The sequence below is a fragment of the Diplodia seriata genome (assembly GCF_021436955.1).
Source record: "Diplodia seriata strain FDS-637 chromosome Unknown scaffold_3, whole genome shotgun sequence".
NCBI classification, from domain to species: Eukaryota; Fungi; Ascomycota; class Dothideomycetes; order Botryosphaeriales; family Botryosphaeriaceae; genus Diplodia; species Diplodia seriata.
Window position 1 is genome coordinate 1,398,366 of NW_027117310.1, and position 17,274 is coordinate 1,415,639.

General features: G+C 58.0%; 4 protein-coding genes across 4 annotated transcripts; 3 read left to right on the forward strand and 1 right to left on the reverse strand.

Moving 5' to 3' along the window:
- Window positions 1–1,002: 1,002 nt before the first annotated feature.
- FOX2_2 (bifunctional hydroxyacyl-CoA dehydrogenase/enoyl-CoA hydratase fox2) lies at window positions 1,003–4,136 on the reverse strand (the record flags this gene model as incomplete). Its single annotated transcript, XM_066774626.1, has 6 exons — window positions 1,003–1,793; window positions 1,850–1,957; window positions 2,147–3,463; window positions 3,513–3,621; window positions 3,677–3,904; window positions 3,978–4,136. 6 exons carry the CDS (start codon window positions 4,134–4,136, stop codon window positions 1,003–1,005), a joined length of 2,712 nt encoding a protein of 903 aa, XP_066634745.1.
- Window positions 4,137–4,571: 435 nt separating this feature from the next.
- Window positions 4,572–5,913, forward strand: SLS55_003147 (uncharacterized protein; the record flags this gene model as incomplete). The annotated part of the gene is made up of 4 exons (XM_066774627.1): window positions 4,572–4,721; window positions 4,801–5,306; window positions 5,516–5,655; window positions 5,789–5,913. 4 exons carry the CDS (start codon window positions 4,572–4,574, stop codon window positions 5,911–5,913), a joined length of 921 nt encoding a protein of 306 aa, XP_066634746.1.
- A 5,091-nt stretch (window positions 5,914–11,004) lies between these two features.
- Window positions 11,005–12,343, forward strand: SLS55_003148 (uncharacterized protein; the record flags this gene model as incomplete). Its single annotated transcript, XM_066774628.1, has 4 exons — window positions 11,005–11,112; window positions 11,175–11,414; window positions 11,608–11,953; window positions 12,162–12,343. The coding sequence occupies 4 exons, from the start codon at window positions 11,005–11,007 to the stop codon at window positions 12,341–12,343; spliced, it is 876 nt and encodes a 291-aa protein (XP_066634747.1).
- A 2,331-nt stretch (window positions 12,344–14,674) lies between these two features.
- SLS55_003149 (uncharacterized protein) lies at window positions 14,675–16,189 on the forward strand (the record flags this gene model as incomplete). The annotated part of the gene is made up of 4 exons (XM_066774629.1): window positions 14,675–14,684; window positions 15,291–15,568; window positions 15,625–15,870; window positions 15,971–16,189. 4 exons carry the CDS (start codon window positions 14,675–14,677, stop codon window positions 16,187–16,189), a joined length of 753 nt encoding a protein of 250 aa, XP_066634748.1.
- Window positions 16,190–17,274: the final 1,085 nt, after the last annotated feature.

Below are 17,274 nucleotides of genomic sequence, written 5' to 3' on the forward strand. Positions count from 1 at the left end.
TGCTGACATAAGATCAAGCTGGTGAGAAGCATATGCGTTTGATGCTGGGAGCCATCATTTTGAAAGTATGGCGCAGTAAATTCTTGTGAGTTAGTGACTGGTCGATTGCAATCGCCTCAGCCGGGGGGGGGGGGGGGGGGGGGGGGGGGGGTTCTGTTTTTCGACTGTTGCCACTTTCTTTCATTGATGCGTTCCATCTCCATTACCCGATGATAAAATTGTCCGCTACTGAAGAGAGGTTGTGAGAAAGTACTGAAACGTCCGGCCCGTCCCAAATGACTATCAATAGAACCTTGAATCTCGTCATCAAGGACAAATTGCTGCAGTACATCATCACATCATCAAATCTGCCTTACAACACCATTTACCCCTCCCTGTATCCATTGAGCCGGATAAATGCTGCGTTTCACTAGTTAGAAAGATATAATGGCGTCTGGCCCTCAGCAAAGCAGTAGAACAAAACGTCGTCGAAAGGAGGACGACACCACAGGCTCAAAGTGCCTTTTCGAGAACCAGTGTTCCACAGTAGGCCTTGCCATCCAAGGTCTCTTTCCACTCTGCATGGCCCGCTAGCTCTTGGTGATCAACGCTACACACAAGCAGCCGGCTCAGTTTTATACGCGCCAGCAGAGAAGATACCCAACCGCTCCAGCTGCCAACACGGTCCCCAACTGACACGTGGCTCACTCCCGGAGGAGGTCTCAGCTGAGTTGCGCCTTATAATCCTCATCACATGAACACAAGACACCACAAAGAGCAGCTGACAGCCACCCTCCTCCCCCCAGATGTAGATGCCCGAAAACAACATTCATTCAAATCATACACGAAAACCCCATATGAGGAGTGGGGGAAAAAAAGGAAAGGAGAAGACATCAAAGTTACATGAAACCCCCCCAACCAACATACCTAAACTCACCCTCCCCAGTTTCCACATTTTCCCTCCCCATCATTCACCTCCCTCTCTCTCTCTCTCTCTCTCTCTCTCTCTCTTTCTCTCCTAGATCACAACTTCGCCTTCTCCGCCCCCACCAACTCCGCGCCCGCCCCCGCAATCGCCAGCTTCCCCGTCTCCTTGACGACGACCTGGAAGACGACGGTGTTGCCATTCTTCCACATCTCGGTCCGCAGCGTCTGGCCGGGCAGCACGGTGCCCGCGAAGCGGACCTTGATGTTGCGGAAGGCGCCGAACGTCTTGAGGATGTGCTTGCCGGCGATGCCGAAGAAGCACAGGCCGTGCAGGATGGGCGTGGCGAAGCCGCCGACCTTGCTGAACTCCGGGTCGATGTGCAGCGGGTTGCGGTCGCCGCTGAGCCGGTACACGGCCGCCTGCTCCTCCGTCGTCGCCTCCTCGACCACGGCGTCCGGCGCGCGCTTGGGCGGCGCGTGCACCCGCGTCGCGGCCCCGCGGTCCGCGCCCTTCTTGGGCCCGCCGAAGCCGCCCGCCCCGCGGATGAAGACGGTCGACTCGTTGTAGAACAGGTCCTCGCCCGTCGCCTTGTCCTTGGTCACCGTGCCCGTCACGATGATGCCCGACTTGCCCTTGTCGACGACCTCGACTAGCGACGGGTACGACACGAGCGTGGCCGACGTCGGGATGGGGAACTTGCGGATCTCCAGGTACTGCTCGCCGTGCAGAAGCATCATGGGCGAGAAGTTGGGGACCACGTCGGCCATGCTGAAGGGAGCGGTGGCATTGAATGGAGGAATGACGCCGAAAGTTGGGACGACCTGGAAGTTCTCGTCACTTTCGAAAACGAGTGGTAGGTCGGTACGCTTTGCGCCAATGCCAAGGTCTGAGGAGAGAACATTAGCTATGGTACATTGTTGTGTTCGATGCTAGATCACTTACTGTAGAGGATGACGTCACGGTCATCATAAGTGAACTCGGTTCCGTCGGCCTTTGCTTTCTTCGCCTCCTCGATGTTCTTGAGGATCTCGTTGTCGCCATCAGAGGATTCTGCACCGATTAGTCAACAGGGTGTCATGAAGATAATGAAACACAGCTGGGCAGCGATCACAAAAGAAAAGTGGGCGGGTTCAGGATTGATGAACAGGGTATACATTTCTTTCATTATACAAAAATTTTCTCTATGCGAGACTTTACAACAACGGAAAATCGAATGGCTAATCTAGAGCTTGGACTTACCACCCGCCGAACTACTCCTGTTCTGGAAGTTCGCCATGATCTTGCCGGCGCTGTCGTTGGGCTCCGTAGGGTGGTCGGCACGGCCGTCGTCGAAGTTGATGATCTTGGGCCACACCTGCTTGACAGACTCGGGAGTAAGCTTGACATCGATCGGGAAGCCGTGGCCGCCGGAACGCTGCCATCTTGTGGCGCCCTGCCAGCCGCTGCCGACCTCGTAGAGACCACCAGTGGGCTGCTCAGGGACATTGTCGGAGCAGAGAGCGACGACGAGAGGAGCGACGTAGTCAGGCTTGAATGCCTGGACGAGCTCCTCAGGCATGATGGTGCGGGTCATGTTGGTACCGGCGTTGGGGGCGATGGTGTTCACAAAGATGTTGTTCTTGGCACCCTCGCGGGCAAGGGCGCGAGAGAAACCGAGAATGCCGCACTTGGCCGCAGCGTAGTTGGCCTGCCCGAAGTTGCCGTAGATACCGCTGGTGGAGGTAGTGTTGACGATGCGGCCGTACTTCTGCTTGAGCATGTAAGGCCAAGCGGCCTTGGTGACCTTGTACGTGCCACGGAGGTGGACATTCATGACCGAATCCCACTGGCTGTCATCCATGTTGTTGAAAGCCTTGTCGCGGAGGATACCGGCATTGTTGATGATGATGTCGATGCGGCCGAAGGCGTCGATTGCGGCTTTCACAACAGTATCGCCATCCTCCGCAGACGCCTTGACGCCAACAGCCTCGCCGCCGAGCTTCTGGATCTCCTGGACAACAGTGTCCGGGTCGGCCAAATCGTTGATGACAATCTTGGCGCCGTATTTCGCGAACAGCAGAGCATATGCGCGACCAAGACCAGCACCACCACCAGTGATAAGCGCAACCTTGCCCTTGAACTCAGGGTTTTGTGCGGGAGGGTTGGCGGGAAGCTTCTGGGCCTCTTCAAGCAGCTCCATGAAGTTGGCCGGACCGGTCGGGTACTCGGGCTTGGAGAAATCGTTGATGTCATTCCACTTGGATAGAACAGCGCCAGGGGTCATGGTGCTGTCCGCCTTGAGAAGACCACCCTTGGCACGCTCCCACCTCAGCTTCGCAACGTGGCCACCCCCAACCTCAAAGATAGAGCCAGTTTCCTCGGTGTTTGAGGGGTGGACCAAGACGGCAACGAGCGGAACGATCCAGTCGGGCTTGAGGTTCTCCAGGACGTCTGGAGGCATGATGGTCTCGGTCATGCGGCTTGCTGCGATAGGAGCAATGACGTTGGCGAGGATGTTGTACTTGAGACCCTCCTTCGCAAGTGTTTCGGTGAAACCAACCTGGGCCAACTTGGCAGCTGTGCTCGTGTTAGCAACTAGTCTCCGTGAAGCTACCAGATGTCTTACAAGAGTAGTTGGTCTGGCCAAAGTTGCCGAAGAGACCTGCTGCGGACGCGGTGTTGATGACGCGACCGTACTTTTGTTTCCTGAAGTGCGGCCATGCTGCTCTTGCGCACTACATCCAGCATCAGCTTCCATACGTTCCTTGAACCGTTCCGGAGGAGACACACCTTGTATGCACCCTTGACGTGGACCGAGTTGATCAAGTCCCAGTCCGCATCTTTCATGTTCTTAAAGCTGACATCGCGGAGGATACCGGCGTTGTTGATGAGAATATCAATGCGGCCAAAGGCCTTGATCGCAGTGTCGATGATGCGGTCGCCGTTCTCGACACTGTCGTAGTTGCCGACGGCCTTGCCGCCGGCCTTCTTGATCTCTTCGACGACGACGTCCGCTGCCTATCGATTTTCACATGTGAAAGTCAGCTTCGGGGAGCTCTCCGGGGAAGCTCTGGAAGCTCCGGGGACGCACCTTTGTCGAGTTGCCCTCGCCCTTGAAGGAACCGCCCAAGTCGTTGACAACGACGTTGGCGCCGCGCGAGCCGAAGAAGGTGGCATAGGCCTTACCCAGGCCTCCGCCCGCGCCCGTCACGACGACGGTCTGGCCATCGAAGCGCAGCTGCTCGGCCATGGTTGTAGTAGTGTGGAGGAGGAACACAAAGAAGAGGAAACAAGGAGCCGATCGACGGAAGCTCTGCGCAGCTCTCGTGTGGAGAAGTGTGGAGGAAGAGGGAAAAGCTGGAGAAGGGCGGAATGCTGCGGAGAAGGGGGGCGTCACGGTGCGGGTTGGTATAAAGTAACTTCACAGGGAACGCGCGCGTGGACGAAGCCGAGCTGCTCACGGCAATCGTCGTCACAGCCTCGGCTGTGCTGCAGCCGACGCCGCCATTGGCGGGGGAGGAGCACCAGGCATATTGTGGGGGCGCTAGACGGCACCCCACGAATCCAGAGCCAGCAGCCTTCACATGCCAGTCGACAGAAGATGACGCTACCGTCCGTAAACTCTGGCTCCCACCATCCCACCTGACTCCCGGCCCAAGCACGAGCTCGAAAAGCAACCGCAGCGATGTCCGCCATCATCGACGACAAGTCTGAGCACTGCGTTCCCTTCATCCTCGACCGCATCAAGGCCCACCGTGCCCTCCACGGCGCCGAGAATGCGCGGCCCTTCTTCCTGGGCCTTAACGGCGTGCAAGGCGCTGGCAAGACAACGCTGGTGAGAATGCGACAAACACGACACAAAAGAAACCATTGGCAGCCGACACCCAGCTAACAGCCCCGTTCCTCACACACAGGTCACCACCCTCTGCGCCACGCTCCGCTCCCCGCCGCACTCGCTCCCCACCGCCGTCCTCAGCATCGACGACCTCTACCTCACGCACGCCGACCAAATTGCCCTCGCCTCCACCGACCCGACCAACCCGCTCATCCAGCACCGCGGCGAGCCCGGCACGCACGACCTCGCCCTTGGCCGCTCCGTCTTCGCCTCCCTCCTGCACAAACAGCCGACCAAGATCCCCGTCTACGACAAGTCGCGCTTCGCGGGCGCCGGCGACCGCGCGCCGGAGGACGCGTGGGAGGAGGTGAATGCGCCGGGCCAGCCGCCGATCGAGGTCGTCGTCTTCGAGGGCTGGTGCGTCGGCTTCCGCCCGCTGCCGGACGAGACGCTGGAGGCGCGGTGGGCGGAAGCAAGGCGGCTGGTTGACGCCGGCGAGAGCTACGACGGCCAGCTGGCGCGACACGAGCTCGCGCACCTGCGCTTCGTGAACGACAAGCTGCGCGAGTACGATGCGCTGACCGAGTGAGTGCTGCTTTTCCCCTCTCTCCATCTCTGCTTTCTTCCCTCATTGCTCGCCCAAGAGTACCCACCCCACTTTTGGCCTGCCTGGCGCAGAGCTGGTGTTGGTGGGCCCGAGCCACGCGCCTCGGGTGAACATTGAGGCGTGGGTGGGTTGCATGTGTTATGCTGATAGCTTTCCGCGCCTTGCCCCGCGGAAAATGGGAATATAGCACTCTCGACGCCTTCGTGCACATCGATGCCGAACACACGCAGTACGTCTACGACTGGCGCCTACAGCAGGAAGCCGCCTTGCGTGCTGCCAAAGGCACCGGCATGACGGATGCACAGGTCATCAACTTCGTGAACGGCTGTAAGTTCGCACCATTCGCCGCTCGCAGCTTTGTCCTTCTACTCTGCTCCTGCTCCTCTTTTACTCCTTGCGGCGAATCAACGGAATTCGTCTGCTGGGGCACCAAGGCTGACTTTTGCTGATGAACCGAAAGACTATCCCGCCTACGAGCTCTACACCGAGTCCCTGCGCGCCGGTATCTTCAACGGCGAAAAGGGCAAGCAGCTCCGCCTCGTCGTCGGCAAGGACCGTCGCGTCAAGACCGTCGAGAAGCTGTAGCCGCAGCACATGCACACGCGTAAAAGAACTGAGTCGTTACGCGCGAAGGTAAGGGCCTAGCATCATTGTTGCATCATGTGAATAAGGCAATCCATACTCCCACTGTAAATGAGAATCGTCAGGGGTAGTCATGCGCAAAGGGCATTGAATTAGTCAAAGAGAGAGAGAGCAAGACTCGCAAAAGTCGGTGGACGAAAGGTGCTGCCCGCAACGCCCACGTCCGATTCAAGGAAGATGATCATCCCACGTACCTACACATGAATGAGGCGAACGAACGCTTTGACAAGGAGCTCAGACTCGATAACGGGCGGGCTTAACTGTTAAAGTCCGCGTCGTAGCGTCCATCGCAAGTGCCAAAAGGACGTGGATTACTGATCCTCATCTGGCTCTGGCTGCTTGTCATCACGATAGTAATCACGGGCAGATGGGTGCTCGTCAAAACGGTAAGTGGGTAGATAGATCTCCCGTATATTGGAATTAGAACAATCATAATACATCGTTTAAAAAAAAAGAGCACACTATTATTAGAACCGTGAGCTTGTGCCAACAAAAGCCCGATCGGGTGATCGTTGAAGCGAGAACGACAACTGTCACAGCCCGTCCGGTCGGCGAACGCAATCACCAGGACTTAGCCCGTCGCTCTTTCTTTCTCCATGCTGCGTCAACCATGCTTGAAAGAAGAGGCGGGAAAGCGTGGGTGAACTTTGAAGCGCAACCATGTACTACTGTAATGCTTGCTCACGGGAAAATGATCAAGCACGACCTACCGTATCCGCCTACCGTATTCGCGCGCAAAGATGCACCTGGGCTACCCTTGTTGTGTGACCTACCTTTCGGGTATAGAGGGCCTAATACTTTATTCTAACATCTGGCGGCGGCAGCGGCGGCGGTGTTCGACAACCGGCTCCCGGCTCAGCTACTTGTTGGTGGGACCTTTATGTGTATGCGAGGCAGAATACTGTACGAGCAAAAACCGACTTTCATCGCCGAGTTGAAATGCGCTTTGCGGTGAAGGAAAGCGCGTCGATTCGAAGCCGAAGCTCGGTAGCTTCGGTCGTATGTGAAAGTAGTCATGGCGGTTTGTTCGTTCGGTGGTATGGGCGACGGGGCTTTTGCGGAGGGCGGTGGGAAGTACGTAGTAGGTCGTTTGGCTGCACGATTCAGCCTCGTATTCGTACAGTCGCGGTACCAGGATCCTTTAGTAAATCATTTGCGTTCTGGGGCGGAAAGAAAGCTTTCGATGTGATGGTGATGGTGGCGGTTGTGGTGGTGTTGTTGTTAGAAAGCTGGGGTTGGTGGATCTGTACAGTCAGCACCTCAAGGCGATCGCTTCGCATCCCCTTTCCACCGTCTCGCCTGCCTAGTTCCTGTATGGCGCCACGATAGGCGAACCCATCGACACCGCTTCTGCAGCGCCTTGATAGATAGAACGGACGTGCGAGGAAGAACCGACAGCAGTTACGGTACCTGCTTCGCCACGAGCCACGGCTCGGCCCGCAACCGCATCGCTGTCTCCTGATCGATGACTCCCTCACCGCCGCATCCGAGAGCCCAACGGTCCTTTCAGATCTCTGCCGGCGATGTCAGAACAGCAAGACGGATCCCTCCAGACGAAGTATCGAGCCGACTGAAGTGTAGAAAAAGGGGTTCGCCAAAGCTGGCTCGTAGCTGGCTGGTAGCTGGTAGATTCCGCGAAACCGTCGTGTGGCGAACGAGCTGTGCTCTTTCACAAGTGCCTATTTCAGTCTGTCTCGATAAGCACGCAGCCAGAAGGTGAGATCTTGCGATTGTATTGAGGCGGCTTTGTTACCTGCCACGTTGATTGATTGCATGGGGCTTGATCGAGCATGTACACCCGTACCCGTTGACACTCTCGCCTGGTATTCGGGGCCATGTGGGTATGTCGGGCAAGTTGGAAATACCGGCAGTCAAAGTTCGATGGTAGTGGTAGGGATGGCCACGGTGACTTGGCGTGTTACTGGCAGGGACTTTCGATGCTCGATTGTCGATGGAGGAGGGAGGTGGCTCCAGGAGCTGTAGATGAACGCATCTATCCTAGACCGGCCATTAATTTGAGATCCTCGAGGGTAAAGGGATTGGATGCACTAGCGTGTGATAAGAGTACGCACGGAGAAAATCTCTGCCTGCAGGTGAGCATGGTCATTCAGCGTACACCCTCCAGTTATCGATCTCTCCCAAGCAAGTAGCTTACCTGCTTACCCAGGTCACTGAGCGTTACCAGACAGAATCTCAGTTCTTGCTTTGTCACCAAAGGCTCCGTGTGCTAGGTCAAGCCCCTGTGGTCCGTTTTGCCGAGCACGACTGAATCGTGCGATGCGGCTATCAGAAGACTATGTGGCTCCCCCACTAACAATATTTTTGGAAGAAAAAATATTTTTCTTCACCGGTGAAGCAGCTGTACCCGCTCTCGGCGTGCACGCATGGCGGAGGGCTCAGGGAAAGGCCGGTTGGTGGAGGCGGAAGAGGAGAAGATGAGGGGGCGAGGCCGTCTTCACTGGCAGCGGAGGAGGATGTGCATAGCTTCTACCTAATGAAGAAGTGATCATGAGGTATCGGTACATCAGACCCCTGCTACGCCCGTTAGCTGAAGGGTGACACGAGCTGGAGGTTGTATGTGCCCTCGATGTCCTGCTGCCGGCACTGGTGCGCTGGAAACCACAGTAGTCTCCGTTTGAGACGAATCAAAGGGGTTGCCATTAGATATTCCACCTCCATACACATATGATCTCCAATATAGATGTATATGGCATGGATGTCACTCACACAGTGTGCGGCTACGATCTTCGTTCTCTGTGCGGGAAAACCGCCGAAACGGACGAGGGGCAGGCCGGTCGGCGAAAGACCGAGCCCAGGGAACTGCAGCACCATGGAAACGGTCAGATACGGGAAGAGAACGCGTAGTTACGAGCGCAGCTAGGACGTGCTGCGTCTCAAGGGCCCGGGATGTAATCTTCCCTGCCTCGTCCAGCCGTGCCCCTCAGCGGAGCCATCTTCTGGAAAGCCTTGGAACTTCCTGATCGGGGGCCCTGTGCGTGCCCGGGAAGTCGTTTTCAGGCCGACGCAGGTCAGCTGCAATATTTCCCCAAGGAGGAAAAATATGATGCTATGGGCCACTGTATTGATTCGTCCAGCGCTGGCAGACGCTGCCGCAAGCGAAACGGGTCGGTTCCGATCCCAGCGAAAGGGAGGATCCAAAGAACAGTGGGCAACCAATCTCAGGCGATTGCTTGTCTACTCCGTAAAGACCGAGCTGTCCGTAGTTCGTGGTTGATGATTTGATGAACGCCGGGTAAGAAGCGGAGGCGGAGGCGGATCCGACAGGCTGCCCACCAAGCGTCCAGACCCCCTGCATAAGACCTATCGCATTTATCCCTGGAATGTGCATCCCAGGTAGAACCATCTGCCCATAGTACGCTTGAATGCGAGAGTTGGGGCCAAGGCTGAGTGACACAGAGATGGTTTCGTACAGGAGCCAGGCGGACTGGCGCCCACGTGGTCACCGCCTAAATAAGCGAAAGGAGAGCGCAAACCAGGAGCCTTGTCTTCGCCCCTAACACACTTAGCCCGCGGGCCAACTACGGCTCTGCACAGCCTGTCCCTTCAATCTTGTAGCGTCCGCATCGACCTTCCAAAGTCCGTGACCCTGAACATCGCAAGGAGAGGAGCGAGAGAGGGCACACGGTTGCCCGTCCCAAGGCCATGTCCCCGGGAAAATTCCCGTCACCAAGCCTTATCGGGCCCTGCCGGTGGCGGACGTTGCCCTGCCCGCCGGCCGTCACCGCGTCATTTCGGATCGCGGTGCTCTCGGTAATTGGGAATAGCCTCATCCTCGGTGGGAATGACAAACGACAACATCGATCCGATGGGGGGTGATCCAATTGGACGCCGCTGGGGACTGTGCGGCCGGCCCAGAAGGTGCGTCGAGGAGCGAACGATGAGCTCACTCTGTCCGGTCGTGGCGGCCTGATGCAGTCTTTCAGCTGCCCTTGGGGCTACCCCAAAACTTGCAGCGGATTGGGCGCTTCGGCAGTGTGATTGGGAATCACTACGACCTGTGACCAGATGACGCTGCCTTGCCAGAAGATCCCCAGCCCGCCGCTGCCGAGCGGGGGCCCACCGGTGCTAAACGGGTGGAGACGGCCAACAAGCCAATGTGATCCAATCGCCCGAGCTCGCGTGGAAGGCGCGTTGCCGTGACGAAACTGGCATCACCAGGCTTCGGGGAGGATGTACCAGGGAAAGGGAGGCTTGGCAAGGGAACGGGAATGCAGAGCTACTGCTCTTCGATCAGCCCGCAGGTCTCAATGCACTCCCACGCAGGCGGCAGATAATGACCGAATGTTGAAGTCTGGGCTAGGCGGGATTTCGTAATGGCGGGCGCCCGCATCAAGCCTTGGCCGTGGCTCCGAGGCACTCGGAGTCTAGAACTCGCGGCATGTTTTGCGTGGTGCTTGCATAGTCATCTGCTGTTGCAGTTGCAGTCGCTTCACCGTCTTTTGGGGCGCAATCGATGCCCTCGAGGCAGCGGGGTGTTCTCTAGCCTTCCTGGGTCCTTTCCGCCGCTTTCTGTTGAGGCTGGTATGCGTCTTCATCGCTTGTCAGGTGAGGACCGGTGTGCGTATGATGTTTCACCAATTTTGCGGCTGTGTCCGTCGACGGCGCGGGTGTTCTTGGCCCCATGCGGCAGCACAAATTGGTTCACCCGTGTGTCCGCGCTTTTGGGTCCTGTCTCGTCCTTATTGCGCGAGGAGAAAGCTCCGGGAGAAATGAAGAAGATCGTGAGGCTTGCGCAGGCCCCTTCGTGCTGCTGTTCCTGTGACATGACGCACATGACAGAGACGCGTTCTTGTTTGGCGGAAGGGGGCCTACTGGCGCTCTTGCGGGGCTGTCCGGCTTCCGCTGCGTCAGGCATCGTGTGCCCACGCTGCGCGCACCCACGCTATCCCGAGCAGCTGGTAGAGCCCCGAGCATCCAACCTTGCCCATGGTAATGCACGTCACCTACGTCGTACAAGAACAAGCCTCAGCAGTCGAACACACAAGCAGCGCATCGTAAACCGAGGGCGACAGAATGACTGAGTCCGTGTCTGATGAGTACAGGGAGATCGTGGAGCTGCACGACCGAGAGTTCCAGAAGTTCTCCATTGACAACCAAATATACTGCGTCCCGGTGGATGAGGTAAGTGCGGCGTGCTCTTTCCAGCGTTGTACATGGGGTGCATCCTGTTGTTCTGATCTCAGCCGGGAATACCCAGCTGGGAGTACGGCGGCCAGGATTTGTTGGAACGGTCGAACAGACGTGAGCTGAGGCGACAACAGGACGAAGAACAGCGGCTCGAGAGCCAGCACCAGATCTTGCGATATCTTTTCGAAGGACGGCTTTTCTTCCCGCCCATCCAGCGCCCGACAAAAATTCTCGACTGCGGGTACGGCCGAGGAAACTGGGCCCTGGAGATGGCGCAGACCTATCCGGACAGCGAGGTAGGTTCTGTAGTGCCGAATCTCTTCCTGGATCGAGCAAGGGATGACCGATAGGGGGCGGAAGGTGCCAGAAGATGCGAATTCTCGAACAGGTCAAGCGAGGCAGAAACGCTGGTCCGGAGTCGTCCTGTTCGGAAGGCGGGCTCGATGCCGCAGCGGCGCGAAAACTCTTCACTGACAGATGACATGATAGGTAACGGCCATCGACGTTTATCCCACGAACGAGCTGCCTGATGACCAACCGGACAACCTGGAGATTGAGGCATGGGATCTCAACCAGACGCTCACGCCGACCTATAAACCAAACGAGTACGATCTAATCCACTCGAGGCTTGTGGCCCCTGGAATAAAGCGAGATCGGTGGCCACGATACATCCGGGACATCGTACGGCTGCTGAAGCGCGGTGGCTGGGTCCAAATGGCTGAGTTCTACTACATCATCCAGTCGGACAGCGGACTACTGACCGACGAACATGCGCTGATGCAATGGTCCAACGGATACCGGCACACGATGGAGCAAGATCGAGATCCTCGTGCAGGTCGACACCTGGGACAGTTGATGCGCACAGCAGGCCTATCAGACGTGCAAGAGGTCACGTACCGGATGCCGATTGGAGGATGGCCGACGGGTAAGGCGCTTCGTTTGCGGGTTCCCCATGCGGAACGGACCTGGGGGCATGCGGAATGCGGCTGCCGCCTTGGTGCCTGGTTTGTGTAACACTCGGCTAACGGGCATCCTCGTCGTAGATCCGAGACTGCAGTGGGTTGGCCAACAGAACCTCGAGAACGTCGGCGCCATGCTCGACTCGCTGGCGATATGGCCTTTCACCACGCGCATGGGCTGGACTAAGGAGCAGGTGACGGCGTTGACAGACCGAGCACGGTCGGAAGCGGCCGATCCACGCCTGAAGCTCTACATTCCGCTGTAAGGCTTCTTCACCACCCCAGCGTGAGCCAAGAATTGACGTTCGACACAGTACCGTGGCTTGGGGACGGAAGCGAGCGTAAATCCTTTGCGGGGAAGAAGTGGGTCTTCTGCGTCGGCGGTTAGCCACCAGACAGGCCTGGCACTGCGCGTCAGACGCGCGGGACTGAGGTGCGAGACTGGACCAACCAGACGACGGCTGAAAGAGCATCCACCAGATTGATTTGGCGCGGCATATGTGACTGGCGTTCTTCCTAGCAACCACAATAAAACCTTTTTCGCTTGCTGCGTTGCTCACCGGTGAGGCGTGAGTGTGCGGTGAGAGCGTGATAGGAGCCAGGATGGTTGTTGGCCCGGCGCCACGCAGTGAGTAGGTGGGTGGTGACGTTGCGGCAGGCGCGAGTGAGCTGATGAGGGTGATGGAAGGACGGGTGCAGCAGTGAAGGCAGCGGCGGCCCGATTTCGTACAGGGACGGGTCCGGTCAGGGCAGCAGGATTGGAGAAGGTGAGCGGTGCGGTCTGATACTCGGCAGGCACGGCGTCCTCGAGGACGGCAAGAGCAGGGCGAGGGAGGCGGAGGCGGGCAACGGGTGGAGTGCAGTTAAAGTTTAGGGAGAAGATAGTGTACCGTGCCGCCAAGGATGCGGGTTCGGGTTCGGGAGGGCAGCAGGGCTGAGGCCAGTCTGGCCGTGCACGGCGGCAGGGCGTCACTGGCGAGGAGGCTGGCGGGTGGCAGAACGGCGGGCAGGGTTTGATGACACAGGCAAGAGCAGGAGCAGCAGCACTTCCACCAGCCCTGCTGAAACGCGCAGTCCGGGAGGATGGAGGCTCCGTCTGCGGGCTCCAGGGCTCGGCGGGAAAAGGAGGACGGCAGCGGTGGGCCACCCAGCAGTGCGGTTCCGACATGTCATTGAGTAAAGCTGGAGGAGATGTGGCACCTGGTCGGCTCAATTTCAAGGCGCATCCACGTCCGTCGACCCAGCGCCATGACTCGGGAATCGCCGGAGGAACAGCGCAGAACGAGCCGGAGATCGATCTGCTGCAGCGTCTGGCAGCGCTCTGGGGATGCGGAGGATCGAGTCCTCACCGCATCGCGCGCAGGCGTGGGCCGGCTTCGCTGCACGATCACGGCCACGACGTCCAGAAGCACAGAGACATGGCCTGCCAGCTGCAGCCGTGGATCCACATCCCGGTTGATCCGACCTCAAGCACCCAGCCGCGGCAGCGGGACTCTCGACTCGCCATCATCCTAGCTTTCGCGGAAGACGGCGCGCTGTTAGGGCCGCATGCGCCTGCAAGCACGTGCGGGCTTGCCGCCAGCCGCCAGCCGCCAGCCGCCGTGGGCTGCGCGTGTCGAGGTCGCGCCCGGCCTGATCGAATCCACTGCGGCGCGCCAGGGTCTCTCCTTCCTGCTTCCATGTCCTCCGGCCCCCAGCGCGCTGCATGGCGCCGCATTGGCATCAGCAATATCACGGTGAGCCTGCGCCGCACAGCGCATCGCGGCACAGCCTGCCTCCTTGCACGACCTCGACACCGCCCTGCCCAACGACAGCCGAACGCGCAGCCCGACCCGATGGCGATCCATCATCAGACGGCCGACTAGCCAGCTAGCACCGCGTCCCAAGCTGCGGTTGACTTTATTGCCGCGCTCGCAGCTCTGTCCCGCCCCTGACTCGCGCGCCTTCCGCCATCGTCGTGAAAACGCAAGTCCGCGGTAAGTCCGCTTCCCCGTCGCCAGGGCTGCAGGGGCTGCAAGCCATCATTCTTTCTCGAACAGGGCCTTTTGCGGATGGCTGGTGTCCACTTGCCGTAGCCGCCAGCATCACGTGGGCCGCGCGCTTCGCAGGAGCGCAGGTGGTGAGTGCATTATTAGCCTTCGCACCGCAGCTTGACGTGTTTGCAGCGCAGGCTCTTATCACGCACGCCGCCTCGATTCCCGCTGTAGAACCACACTTCGACACCGCCTCGTGTTCGGAGCATGCTCCAGGTATCTCAGCCTCCTTCCCCTCCACCCCGCACTCTCGGCTCGCTGCCGTCAGCCACCGTCTTCCTTTCCCGGCCTTGACCACAGCCACGCAGTCATCATCGATCCAAATAGCCTTTCGCAGCAAAGCCTTCAGCACGCGCCGTTGGTGCGGCCCCCTCCTCGGGGTTCCTGATCTTCCCTTTTAGCCTGTTGTGCGCCGCCACCAGCGCCGGACGTACGGCCGAGCTCGCTTAAAGCCTCTTCAGTACCAGCTGTTTCGTGCATTCTGGTGTGTTTCTCCGCCTGGAACCGGTTGCGCAAGTCCACCCCGGGACCAAATAACCCGTGCAGAAGGCCTCCGCACCCAAAATGCACCAATGTATGACCGGAACGTGCCATCCGTGTCTGTCATGTCATGTTAAGCAACGCTGCTATGTCATGCCGCAGAGGCTTAGCAACTAGCAGGCCTCGATTGCGGGGTGAGACGTGGAGTATAAATGAGAGCCGGATCTTGCAACGGCCGTTCGGTTCTTTCTTACATGATCGAAAGCTTGTCGTAGCTTCTCATACGTCCAAATCAAAAAAATTCTCCGTTTTGCTCGCTTGATCGCCATGGTTTACTCGCATATCGTCACCCCCCTGCTTGCTCTCCTAGTGGGCACAGCTTCGGCTATACCCACCCCACAAGACTACTCCCCACCAGTCTCCGCTGACGGGTCCTGGGATCTGCAAACATTCACGAGTCTGGTTGCCTTGGGCGATAGTTACACGGATGAAGGCCGACTAGCTTATTTCATATCCACTGAAGGCCAAGCTCCACCACTGGGGTGGATTGCTCCCGAGGTAATACCTATACAGCATCACGGAGAATGAAACCTGCTCACTTCCTTCTCGTAGAGCAATTCCACATCTACCGGTGGCCGAATCTGGCCTCGATACGTGGCGGATTACACGGGAGCAAACCTGTATGACTATGCCGTGTCAGGTGCTGTCTGCTCCAACAAGCAGGTCAACCGATACCTGGACTCGATCAATGGCCCTTTTCCCGACGTGGAGGGTTATGAGATCCCGACATTCCTCGCGGACAAGGCGTACTATGCCAGCAATGGCACGTCTGTGTTCACCATTCCCGACACCGAGACTGTCTACAGCATGTGGATCGGCACGAACGACCTTGGCAGCAACGCTTTCCTGACCGAGTCTCAAGCTCCCGGTCTCACCATTGTTGACTATATCAACTGCGTCTACAAACAATTCGACACTGTACGCCTTGTATGAGCTCGAGTTGACACGACAGCAAAGCTAACATTCCGGTGCAGCTCTATGAAAACGGCGCCCGATACTTTGTCCTCATGAACCTTGCGGCTCTTCAATTGGCACCTGTCTACGCAACGCCCGAGAACGGCGGTGTTGGTGAAGTCCAGAACCAGACCGAAACGAGCTACCGCATGAAAGAGCAAGTCAACCTCGCCAATGCTGTGTACAAGTACCAGACGCCCTACGAGCAACTCATCGCCGACCGCTACCCCGGCGCGCACTTCGCCATTTTCGACATGTACAGTCTGGTAAGACTCACTCACAGTACAGCGCAGCTTAACTCCTCTGCACCGCCTTTGTCTCGTTCGACGCAAGTCTTTTTGGCAACATGCTGATTTATGAGCACAGTTCACGGACATCTACGAGAACCCGGCCGATTACCTCAACGGCACCGCACCGTTGAACGTGCAGGGATATATCTCAGCCAACGAGTCGTTATCACTCAGCGACCGCGACAGTTACATGTGGTATGACGCGCTGCACCCCAGCGAACAGACCGACCGTGTCATCGCGCGCGAGTTCGTCGATGTTGTCAAGGGCACAAGCAAGTGGGCAACGTACTGGTGAATTGAGTGATTGTATATAAAAGTGTTCTACTCTTTTTCCCGGTATCACTATGCTCGATGTACGAATGAATAATGAGTCATTCATCTTGCTACTTCCAACGTGAAGGGATGGACCTCCCCGCATAAAGGTTGAAGATGGCGATTTACCCAGCGTCCAGTATGCCTCTCACGCCAGATATGCGAAACCCCACCAACAACCAACCAACGATCCGAAAGGCGACAACTCCTACATCCTCGGATCTGCGGTTCAATAATCCTGCAAACCGACATTTGCGATGTCCCTATTCCCCCTCCTTGAATATCCGCGTCTACGCGGCTGACCCCGCGCCCCGCACCGCACCAGCAAACCAACCGCGGATGCATTCCGCGGTTGGCGGCGGCATACGGGCTGACCAGCCAGAACCACGGCTATGCTCATCGAGTATAAGAAATCAACCCTGTAGGCCCGTCTGTTCGGCATGTAATCCAGACTATCGTCTCATTGTCCTCAACTCGAGCAGGCTATCGCACCCTTGAGCAAAGAAAAAGGGACACAAAAAAAAAGGAAGAAGAGAAAACAAACACCCCTCTCCTCTACTCTCCGCCACAATCACCAGCTCCTCTTCCCAATACCAAAACAAACCCCCGTTAGCAGCATAATGGCTTCGACTACCAGCACCAGCACCAGCAATAGCACCACCACCGGCACCACCACCGGCACCTCCGACGCCTCCCCATCCCTCCACCTCCACACCTACTTCCGCTCCTCCTGCTCGGGGCGCCTCCGCATCGCCCTGCACCTCAAGCAACTCCCCTTCACCACAACCACCGTGCACCTGCTCAAAGGCGAGCAATCCGGCGCGGCCTACCGCGCGCTCAACCCGTCGGGCACGGTGCCGACCCTCACCCACACGCTCTCTCCCAACAGGACCATCGCGATCACGCAGTCCACCGCCGCGCTCGAGTACCTCGACGAAGCCTTCCCGGCCGCCGGGCCCGCGCTCTTCCCGAAAGACGACGTCGAGCGCCGCGCCCACGTGCGCACGCTGGTCGCCATCGTCGCGTGCGACACGCAGCCGCTGACCAACAGCGCGCCGATCAAGGCGG